At 40.5% G+C, this 12,284-nt stretch overlaps 1 protein-coding gene across 1 annotated transcript in view; it reads left to right on the forward strand.

Moving 5' to 3' along the window:
• The window catches only part of MYO3B (myosin IIIB), a 356,270-nt gene that overhangs the window by 209,151 nt on the left and 134,835 nt on the right, over positions 1-12,284 (forward strand). The window contains exon 25 of the mRNA XM_006766548.2: positions 577-782. Coding sequence (XP_006766611.1) covers positions 577-782 — 206 coding nt within the window. The remainder of the gene's footprint in view (positions 1-576; positions 783-12,284) is intronic.

Genomic DNA, 12,284 nt, shown 5'->3' on the forward strand with positions numbered 1-12,284 from the left:
ATTACCCTAAGTGAAATAAGCCAGCCGAGAAAGACAAGTGTCACATGATCTCACTTATATGTGGAATCTAATGAACAAAATAAACTGCTTCTAGAGCAGTTTATTGGCTTGTAAACAACTCATGGACTGACGAACAAAATAGTTCCAGAGACATTGAAGTATGCAATAGACTGACATATTTCAGGGGGAAGAGGGTGGAGGTAGGGAGAGATTAACCAAAGAACTTATATGCATATATGCATAACCCATGGATACAGACAGTAGTGTGGTGAAGGCCTGGGGAGGGGGCAGAAGGCGGTGGAGAGGGTTAGTGGAGGGGCAGGGGGAAGGGGACATCTGTAATGCTTTCAACAATAAAGATAAATTTAAAAAATATATATTTTTAAAAGAATGCATTTGAATCTGGAAGCAGCTGTAAGTACTCATCAGAACTTACGTCATCACCTCTTATTGTTGGTTTCTTGTTCAGCCTCAAAAAAGTCCATGAGTTGTTTACAAGCCAATAAACTGCTCTAGAAGCCCCTGGAGTTCTCCATTCCATTGGGGTAATCTCGCTTCATGTGTTTTTCCCGTCAGTACTCTCTGATGGATCTGCTCTCCAAGATGGTGGTGGGACAGCCCCACTTTGTGCGCTGCATTAAGCCCAACGATGACCGAGAGGCCCTGAAGTTCTCTCAAGAGAGAGTGCTGGTCCAGCTCCGCTCCACGGGGATCCTGGGGACAGTCCGCATCCGCCAGCAGGGCTACTCCCACCGCATCCTCTTCGAAGAGTTTGTGAAAAGGTCAGGCTGGCGTCTTGGGGAATATATTAAATACAGCTCTGCCATGGCCATCCCTGTCCCCTGAGATTACCCCTCCTGCCCACGCCTCCAAACATGTAATTGACTAGTTATCAGTTACCCTTCACTTGCTTAACATTGCATTTTTACTGTGCTCCAACTAAATTGCAGTGATCTAGAGGACAGATTAAATTCCCTTCTGATCACATTGAAAATAGAAAAATGTCCATAGATATTTATATGTTATATATCCTTAGTTTTCACAACCTTCAGTTATTTAATTGGTAGGATGAAAGTATCCCTCCATAAGTGGGTCAAGATTCTGGCAGATGCGAGTGCACCCAGGCACCCACTCCTTTCCCAGCGGAAACAATGGCTTGGCATGATATGACGGCTAACATTTACCTGGCACCTAAAATATTCCAAATGTATATCATTTGATCCATGGAACAGCCCAGTGATCTAGGCTCTGTTGTTGACATAGAAATGTCCGAGCCTATAGATGCTAGGAGTTTATTTGGGAAGCAAGTCTCAGATGTTCTGGAGAAGGACAGTTTTGCAGTTCTTCTTATACCGTGGAATTAAGAATGATTACATGAAGGCAGGCAAAAGCAAGGCCAGGAAATCAGTACAATTGGATTATAGAAAAGTTGACAAGATTATGTGCTCTCTTGAGGGTGGTTATACCTCCAAGGGGTCTGGAAAAGAGAATACCCTGGCATTTCAAAGGTGTGTTAACCTAGAATTGCATAAGAACAATGGACAGGGCTTGCTTAAGGCAAAACAACAAAAACATCCACCTATTTATAGGCCTGGGTATGACTGCCCACTCCTGACCTGTCCAGTTATGGTCAGATCATCCTTGAGGTTACTTTTGGTCATTGGTCTTGTCAGATTTATTATAGAGCCCCCTTTTCATTCACATTATTATCTCCATTTTACAGATGAGAAAACCGAGTCACAGAAAGAAATCAGTGACTTTTGCAAGTGACTAGTCCCAGACTAGTACCTGGTAGAACTAGAATTTGAACCCACACTAACTTCAGCATCCACACTTTAATCTCCTCAGCCCAGTGTTTGTTAAAACAGGTTTCTGTGGAGCTTTTTAAATCCAGAAATTGCCTTTATCTTGGAATGAATGAATTGCTCTTCTTTTCTGTATGACTGCTATAGGGATACTTTGTATGTGCATATGATTACAGTAGAATTTTCACAAAACCTTATGTGAAGAAATAAAGGACAATGATAACAAAAGAACTACCTCTGAAAAGCACTCTATGTGAGGCTATCCAGAGAGGAAAATTAAAATCCGTTATGAAATCTGCCGCACCCCATCAGTCATCTTTACTTTCTTTTTACCTCCTTACTGAAACTTAGGTAATTTTCCCAACAGTTTCTCAAAGAATGAGGCCTAAAATGGCCCTTGCTTCATCAAATCTTCCAAACACCACTACATTCCATGGAGAAGACATGGCAAAAATGTTACTTGCAGTAAGAGCTTTTGAATTAAAAATAAGGAGGTAGTGGCTTTTTTAAAAGAAGTGTCTTTGAGCCTCTTTTCCCTCTTAAATTTGGAGGTGGAACAAGAAAAAAAGAGATTATCTTAGCACATGAATGTTGCCAGTCAAGTATGTTTAGCCACTAAGTGTTGAATATATAAAAATATTTAAGAAAACAGGTCAAATGCTAAACAAATTGGCACATCTTTGTTCAGAAAGCCAGTAGGCAAGTATGAACAAGAGTTTCAAAATGTCAGTAAATCTGAGGGTATAGAAGATTTCTGAGCCAGTAAGTTAATTGGTATTTTGATCCTTTTGAGCAACTTAACAACAAAATGGGTGAGTTAGCAGTTTTCTCCCTTGATGTTATTCGGCAAATAGGTTTACCTCTTATCTTCCTGTTCAGGAGTGCTGTTTTGTAAACTCTTAGCAGGAAATATGCAGACAAAACAAAGGCAGCGAACAGAGCCATTCAAGGTTTACCAGGTAGAGGTAAATAAAAGATGAAGGCTTGTTTAATGTTACTCTTTACCTTTGTGTATTTTCTGGCCTTCGGGACTGGAATCCTGATGTGCACACCCAAAAGGCAGTGTGTGGGGATCATGTGGTCAGGTTCCAGAATGAGGAAGGACTTCCCCAAGTCACCCAGGTCTGCAGACACTTCCTTCCCCCTTCATCCTTGAGTTTTCTGGCAAAGGGACTTGGAAGTCCCCTTCCAATTATTTTCCATTCATGGAGCCTCTGAGGAAAGGATTGTTTCCAACACCTTCTCATCAATGAAGCCAGGCGGGTTGGAAGTATTTATCTATTGTCAGGTAGGCATGAAAGGGGCCATCAGGCAGTGCTGGGCAGGTAGCCAAAATCTCCTGGAAGTTGCACTGTTGAGGGACATCACAGAAAATGGCTATGAATGTCCATGGCTTTGTGGTCAATGGGCTCAGAAGCCTGGCTCAGCAGGTCTACACTGGGACACACATGTGTTGACATGTGTTCTGACAAATGTCTAAAAGATAGGACAGCACATTCCATTCCAAGTCTTATGGTTTCTTTATTAAACTATTGTAGTAAATAATAAGTTTAGTAAGATCAGATTTCTAGTCTCATTTTGGACATAATATTTGGCAAGTAACCTATTGTTTCTGTAGAAAATGTTTCCTTGTCTGAAAGATAAGAAGGCGGGGATATACAGATTTTCAGGGGTTGCACACAGACTCCTGGGCCGTACCTAACCTCTGAGTCTTCCAGAAAGGCCCACAGCTTTCTGGACCTGATTCAGAGCAGCTGTTAAGCTAATGTCTGTTGAACAGAATGGTCATTGGTCTTGTCAGATTTATTATAGAGCCTAGATTACTGGGCTGTTCCATGGATCAAATGATATTTAGCTTCCCTCTTCTCTTTCATCAGCAGCTTCCACCTCTTCTCATGATGGCATACGAGCCATGGGGCCCTGGAATGTGCTTCAGTTCATTCTCCCTTCTCTTCCTCTGCTTTCTCTCCTCTAGAAATCTAGGTGTCACCCTTGTGGTCTCTTTAGTTTATTCAAACAGTCCATTACCAGACTGTCAACTTTACCTGCTGAAGTTGCTGAACAAGTTTCCCTTGGGAATCTCCCATCCCTTTTCTTAAAGCTTTATTAATCACCCACTTCTCCCAGTGCCTATTATTGTTATTACTTAGTAATAACAGCTTAATTGAGATATAATTCACATATGACACCCTTTTAAGTACAATTCAGTGATTTTAATACATTCACAGAGCCTTGGCTGGTATGCTCAGTGGTTGGAGCGTCAGCCATACACCGCAGGGTCTCGGGTTTGATTCCTGGCCAAGGGCATGTACCTGGGTTGCAGGTTAGATCCTAGTACCCTTGGGCACATATGAAAGGCAGCCATTGATGTATCTCTCTTACATCTATGTTTCTCTCTCTCTCTTTTTCCCTCCTCCCTTCTACTCTCTCTAAAAAAATATAGATTAATGGGAAAAATATCCTTGGGTGAGGATTAACAAACAACAAACTATATATAATTTATATTCACAGAGATGTGCAACTATCACCACTATCTAAACTAAGCATCTATTCATGTGTTTACTGGTCATTTGTATATCTCCTTTGAAAAAAATGTTTATTCAAATTCTTTGCTCATTTAACTGTTGATTTTTATATGTTCTGGATAGCCCCTTATTAGATATATGATTTGCAAATATTTTATCCCATTCTGTGGGTTATTGTTCCAATTTCTTAATGATGTCCTTTGAGGCACAGAAGTTTTTAATTTTAGTGAAGTTTAATTTTTCTATGTTTTCTTTTGTTGGTCATGCATTTGGGGTCATATCTAAGAAACCATTGATTAATCTAAGGTTATGAAGGTGTATTCCTATATATTATCCTAATAGTTTTATATTTAGATCTATGGTCCATTTTGAGTTAATTTTTATACCTGTTATGAGGTAGGAGTCCAAATTAAATCTTTTGTCCATGGATATTCAGCTTTTCCACCACTATTTGTTGAAAAGATGTTGAATTGTTTTGGCATCCTTGTTAGAAATCAACTGACCATAAATTGGTCATAAATTATTTTTGAAGCCTCAGTTCTATTCTAGTTATCTATATTCCAGGCCTTTTAAAGCTCTTTTGCCCACCCTTTTGACATAGCTTCCTAAATGAATTTCCTTCCTATTCTGTACTTTAAAGAACCACTAGCATATGATTTCCCTAAACTTCCTGTCTAAGCATATTGCTTGCTTGATTAAAATCCTTATTTGAATGACCATCCAGACCTCCACTGGGTACCCAATATAGGGCAGTCTCCATGATCTGGCCCCTGCCTACCTCTCTAATCTCTTTTCTCTTGTCTTCCGACCTCTCAGCTCACACTCCAGCAAAAACTGAACTACTTGGAGCTATACCCATGCTGTTCCATGCTTCGGTGCTTTTGCTCATGCTATGCTGCCCGAATCCCCCTTCACCAAGTCCTCAGTGGACTCACCTAACCCTGCTCATTTCTTAGGACTTTGAACAGCATTATCTTCTCTGCAACACTGCCCTTGACTCCCCCTGGCTGGGTTAAGAGCCCCTCTGATGAACTTCATTGGTGATATTTACTGCGTTGTAGTGGAAACTAGCTGCCTGCCCATTTCTTACCTTGACGTTAATGACCTGGGAGGCAAGAATTTTTTTCAGCCAACTTTATATCTGTACTGTCCAGCACAGTGATTGACACAAATTAGGTGTTTGATGAACATTTATTGAATTGAATCAAAGTCTTACTCATTCTCCTTCATCACTAACTTCCTTTACCATCTCCTTACTGACACTTTGGTCCTGACTGTTTTGAATTCCATGGCAGGTATATGGAGCTGGCTTTGTTTGGGTTAAAATGAACTTGCTCAATGGTTACACAGTGGTTGGCTTTTGCATCTCCTCTTTTCTCTGATGGAAAGTCTTTACACGGTCATCGCCTCCTCACCTTTTAAGCTCCAGCCCAGGCACCTTCCCTCTGAAGCCTGCCTGGACTTCCCATGCTGGTAGTTGCTCCACCCTCTCTGCTCCCACACAGGCATGTTTATATGTTTGTATTGGAGCATATACTCTTATTTGTATCCTCACATTTCTGCCTACCCCCCTGGAGTGTGAAGGGAATTTCTGAGGGGATGGAGTGGACTCATTTTTGTGTCCCTAGCATCATGCATAGTAGAGTGGTCCTTGGTGTGTGTTTAGTGTTTCCTAAATGAGGGGCTCTATCCGTCAGGAATACATTCAACTGTGAATAACAAACGAAAGTAAACAAACATTTTTGTGGCTTAAAGCAGGGCTTCTCTTGACATTTTGGGCCAAATAAATCATTGCTGTGGACGTCTGTCCGGAGCCTTGTCATATGTATAGCAGCATCCCTGGCTTCTGCCTATTAAGATGCCGATAGCCCCCTACCCCCAAGTTGAGACAATAAAAAAAATCTCCAGATACGGCCAAATGTCCCCTGGGGAGTGAAATTCCCAAATTAGGAACCACTGGCAAATAGGTCTGTTTGTTTCTCACAAAAAGAAATTGAGAGGTGAACTATTTTTAATGTTTATTTTTAATGTTACTTCTTAGCTGTTCATTGATGTCATCAGGAACCTGAATATCTTCTGACTCCCTTTTATTCCTTTTACCATCCTTAGTGTGGGAGTTGGCTTATAGTCTCATGCTCATGCGGAGGCTGCTGCCTCTCTAGGCACCATGTCTACACTCCAGGCAGGAAGAAAGGGGCAGGAGGAAAGGCTAAGCCAGCACATTTGCCCCACTTTTGTTAGGAAAGAAAACATTTTCCCAGGAGCCCTTTCACGTACCTCCCACTGGCCTGGATTGAGCCACATGACCATTCCTAACTACAAAGAGGGACTTAGAAAGTGGGAACAGGCTAGGCGCATTGTCACCCAAGAAAAACTGGTATTCAGTTAGCCAGGGGATATAAGTGGAAAAGACACTAATTATGCTTATCACAGAAATCTAATGTTTATTAATTAAATGAGGGAGAGACTAAATAACTAAGGGGCTGAGTGAATTTGAATAAATCCAGTTCAGCACAACCCACTCTTTGCTATTCAGCTTCTTCATCAAGACTGTAGTTTAAGAATTAGCAAGACGGAAGTGCCTGCCTAAGTAGAAGCAGGCAAGATACTGAGGACGCTTTCATTCCATTGCCATGGAAAGGTGTGTTTGCAGTTTTAAGCGTGTAGCAAATTCTTTCAGCTCTTGCAAAGTGAACTGAATATCATTAGTTATCACTGTGAGAACTTTAGCTATGAGGACAGGGTTCCTGGCAATCCCTTACAGAGCCCCAAGGTTAGTACTGGCCCATAGGACAGGAGTTGAGAGAAAAATCAGTGTCACAGAAGAATCCAAATATCTGTGACAAGAAAGGCTGAAATCCAAATTTTAATTTTCAAAGAGTAAAGTTTCTACTTTTTCCTCTGGGGAGTCAGCAGTTAATAATGAAATATAAAAAATCCAGGCGCTAGGGTGGCCACGCCATGCCTTGCCTCTCACAGGACATTCTTGGATTTATTTTCACCTATAGCAACACAGGTGAGAGCCTGCCATAAAATAGATCTTAATATGCCACTCAGATAAGCTAGTATATCTGCAGCCAAGTGAACAAGGTCCTTAGTTACCTGTAAATCTATTTACATGGCAGAGAGGGACACGTTAAAAGATAATACTTAGGAAGCATAATGGACAGCTTCAGCACTACAAGTGAAATATATTGCGTCTTTGGGAACAGTCTCTGCATTTACCTCCAGGGGCAGCAATTGAGAGGTGGCGTTCTCTGGGCGGGACCTCTAACAACAGCAGTCCTGGTATGCTGTCATTTTCACCTTCTTTTTGTTGGTTTAATTGAGAGAGTGACTTGCTACCCTTCCCCAAGTGTGTGTGTGTGTATGTTGATGATTTTTATGTAGGTGAGACCTTAGATGACTTCTTTACTCTCTTAACCATTACATTGCCATTGTTATAGTCTTGGTTAGTGCAATAAACAAAAAAAAACATTTTAATAGTGCCTTTTATAATACCATTTAAAGACTCTAAGCAATGGCCTGGTCCAACTTTCCCGTTTCACAGATGGGGAGACTGAGGCCAGGGAGATAAAATAGCTTCCTCCAGCTGCATCTTTAGCAGGTGGCAGTATCCGTCTTTGCAGGTTGCTATAGACTGCAGAGAATTTCTGTGACCACTTCCCTTCCTCCTTAGCGGGCAAGAAGGCTTCAGATTGGCCTTGTCTAAACTGAGGATCTTCCTAACTTGCCTATGGCTATCGATGATTCAAAATCCCAAACCTCATCCTTTTAAGGTTCTGCCTTTCTCATGGAGCCCACATTGCTGACAGATGTCTTTCACCTATTCAAGTACCAGAAAAATCATTTCTGTAGTTGACAGCTATGCAAATTCAGCCTGAAATTTGAAGTGGTGATTCACAAAGTGATTACAAGAGGTAATATCAGTCACACTGTTCTCTAAAAATACTGAGTGCTGATAATAATAATAAGCCCAGGCTGTCTTTCTGATTCCCTTAATGTCTGTATTGTGGGCAGCCTCAAGACCTAATTCAATTACAAGGAAGAACCCGTGTAGCAATAGAAACACAGGGAGCAATGGCCATGTATGGAAACAGTGCAAGAAGAAATAACAAAGGAAAACAAGGAGAAAGACGATATGAAGGTGTTTGATAGTATCAGTGCAATTGGGTTGCCCACCAGCTTACTCTATAAAAATCAATGGCTGAAAGAAAACTCCATCCCTGCTTGGACAATCCTTAAAACAAATGTCAGTGGGACTAACTTATGTTAGGTAATGATAGCAATGAGGCAGAGAAAAAAAAAGAATGGAGAAAAAGTAGGAAAGGAGAAGGAGAATGTAAGGATACCTCCTGGCATAGAGATAGCAAATGAGTGCCACTTAACTCTCCAACCCCAGCTGCAGATCTGGTCCTCAAAGAGGCACATTTTCTTCAGAGCCCAGATGTGGCTGTGAGTTCCCCCCAACATGGGACTCTAGGGAGCCACTGCCCAGCCCATCAGCGGACCCACACTAGCCATTCCTGTTTTAGTACTCTCTCTTCTCTTTATAGTAACTATCTGCTCACCCCTAAGCATGTTGGTGTAGGGATGACTCAGAGGAAAGATTGCTAGCTACTTCTTCATATACATTTGGTTAGAGAAAAGAAAAATAGACTTTTGTCAAAAAAGGAAGGAAAGAAGGGAGAGGGGCATTTATTGGCCACTAACTTATGGCAGGCTTCATGCTAGTGCTTTACAGTATCAACTCACTTAGCAGTTGGAATGGCCCCAAATCAATGAAAGTATTCCAGTTTAATAAAGGAGGAAGCTGGCTTAAAGTCACACAGTTTGTGGTTGAGTCAGGATAGGAAATGAGTTTGATTTCAAAGCCCATCCCCAAAATATGTAAATGAGACAGTTAAACAAATCCAATATTAATTGAGAAATCAAGCTGTAGAATTCATTCAGAAAAAATATACATTAATAATTTTGTCAGTTGTAAAACACAATAATCAGTTTAATGTTTAACTTTTTATTATCAATTAATTTGTGAATACACTCAACCTCAATCTCTAATTCCCAGTGCTTTTTTTCTTTAGAAGGCCTCCCTAAAGCTTCTGACCAGGCATCAGCATCAGAAATATTTATTAAGTGCCTATTGTGTGTGCAGGGTGCTGTACCAGTAGAACTGAATTAGAAGGAATTTACGACCTCAGGACTTTCATTATTTAATATAGATCGTAATAAAAGATCAGAATTAAAAAAGAAAAGAAAAGATATCAGGATAATATATTGTGACTTCTTATTCCAACGCCCAAATTTAGAGGTCTTCCTAAGTATATAATGGCTTTTTTCTTTTTTTGGTAGCAGATGGTGGCCAGCTGTTCTGTCTTTACTGAAGGCCAAACATGAAGGGAAAAAATTAAAATAAAGGGGCTTACGGTAAATCTGAGAAAGAACTTAATAAACTAAATCTGGATTTTTATACACACTAAAGGGAAGTGGGCAATTGGGGGTAATTATCAAATTGTCCAAGGCAAAATAGCTTAGTTCCCTCTTTTATCTACATAGGAGAAAATTATTTATATGGATTGAATTGTTCCAATAATGGTCCTGGGTATCTGAGTACACGGTCTGGGTGGTCACTGATGTAGATTGAGGGTCCCTCAAGGGATATTCTAAACTAGAAAAGGATTAATACTTTGCCATATAACTGGGGGCATTTCTACTTAGATGCAAGTGATATCAATCAGATTAGTAACTACGTGATTCTTTTACCAGGATTTGGGCCCATTGTAATTAATCTGTAACAATTTATTTAATGTTGGAAATTAACTTTTAATTAAAATATAATGAAAACCATTTCTTCTAAAATGTATTTATTTATTTTTAAATCCTTAGCCGAGGATATGTTCATTGATGAGAGAGAGAGAGAGAGAGAGAGAGAAGGAAAGCGAGAGAGAAAAAAATCAATTGGTTGCCTTCCATATACACCCTGACCGGGAATCAAACTGCAACTTTTTGGTGAACAGAACAACACTCCAACCAGCTAAGCCACCTGGCTGTGCTCCTCTAAAATTTTTAAATATTACCTATAAAACTAAAGTCTTTCTGCACCCCTAATTTCATTTCCCAGCATCCTGCTCTCATCATGGCCCCTCTCTAGAATAGCCACTGTTATTCTTTTGGTAGTTTTATCCTTTCAGAACACACACACACACACACACGAAAAAAACAAAACACCTTGCTTTTTAAGCTTAACTTGAATCACATTTTGTACCATTTGGCAACTTGCTTTTCTATTTAACAATATGTAGTAGAGATAAATCCATAGCTCTAATACATTCCTTTTAACTCCCTCCTTGAAATCAGTGATATTCATTTAGCCATTCCTCTACTGCAGATATTGACACTGTGTCCAATTGTTTATCAATGCTCAATAAACAAAATATTAAATGTGTTTGAGAATTTCTTAAGAGTGGATTTTGAACAATTGACCTTCCCAAGGGCAAGTAATTGCTGCTGAAGGTCATTTGGACCTAACAAGGAGAAAAGATGATGGAGAGACATGGGAGCCAGTTTCTTTCCCAGCTAGACTGTGTCACTGTAGGCGTCACTTCCCTTCCCTGGGATTCTGTTTCTCTCAGTCAGTGGCTCTTCATGCACAGGAATCTCCTGGAGAGCTTGTTAAAACAGATTGCTGATTCAGCAGGGGTGTGTGTGTGCAAGTTTCAGGTGCTGTTGGTACTGCCAATCCAGAGCCACTGTTCCAGGTGTATGTTGAGGAGAACAGACTGTGAAAAAGATCACTGTTGAGATTCTAAGAGCCCCAATCAGACCACCTAGGCCAGTGGTCAGCAAACTCATTAGTCAATAGAGCCAAATATCAACAGTACAACGATTGAAATTTCTTTTGAGAGCCAAATTTTTTAAACTTAAACTATATAGGTAAGTACATTGTTATTAACTTAATTAGGGTACTCCTAAGGCTTAGGAAGAGCCACACTCAAGGGGCCAAAGAGCCGCATGTGACTCGAGAGCCGCAGTTTGCCAACTACTGACCTAGGCAAATTTTTTAAGTCTCCCAACTTATCCAAGTATAATGACATAACCCAAGACTCGTTGCAGTAACAGTATTCGGTTAATGAGAGAAATCAGTTTTAAAAACCACAGAAGCAATTTTTTAGGCCAAGGGGCAAGCCAGCATAGCATCATTATTGGAAAGAATCTTAAAAGGTCATTCAGTTTAACTACCCAGCTAAAACTAGAATTGCTTCAGCAACATTCTTGACCTTGTCAATCCACTTACCACTGAACAGTTCCAGAATCTAGGAATTCATTCTTTGGCTCCTGAGGGAGGCCATTCCATATTTTTAGATGTCTAATCACAATGATGATCCTGACCTTGACCCAAATCACCCTTCAGAAGCTCTTATGCATCCATCCCAGTTCTATCCTCTTGGCTTTAAAGAATAAATCACCTTTCTTCTCTACTTAATGGCAGTCAATTATAGTGTTTTCCTAAGTCAATGGTTCTCAAGCTCTATAGCACATCCAAATCAGCACAGGAGCTTATTAAAATATAGATTTCTACCTCTCATTGCAGAGATTGTGATTCTCTGTCTAGAGTGTGGCCCAGGAATCCATATCTTTTATGAAATCTTCAGGTGGATCTGATGCGGGTGGTCTGCACATGACAGTTTAAGAGACTAACAGGGTTCAGGACAAACTACCCCACAATATGACACCTTGGCACATTGAGTATTTCAGGCCGGAGGAATTTGAGAAATGGCACGTACAGGAAGGACTTTCTGACCATCTTCTGAAGCAGATCATAAAATCCTCATGTGAGGGGTGGCTTCCCTCTACCCAGAGGGAAAACATCCTGGTTTCCAAAGAAAAGGGGACAGAGAGGAATCCGAATGGACAAGTCTTGAAGGTTCCCCCTGTTAACTATACTTAGTTCATA

This window comes from Myotis davidii, unplaced genomic scaffold (assembly GCF_000327345.1).
Source record: "Myotis davidii unplaced genomic scaffold, ASM32734v1 scaffold59, whole genome shotgun sequence".
Lineage (NCBI taxonomy): Eukaryota > Metazoa > Chordata > Mammalia > Chiroptera > Vespertilionidae > Myotis > Myotis davidii.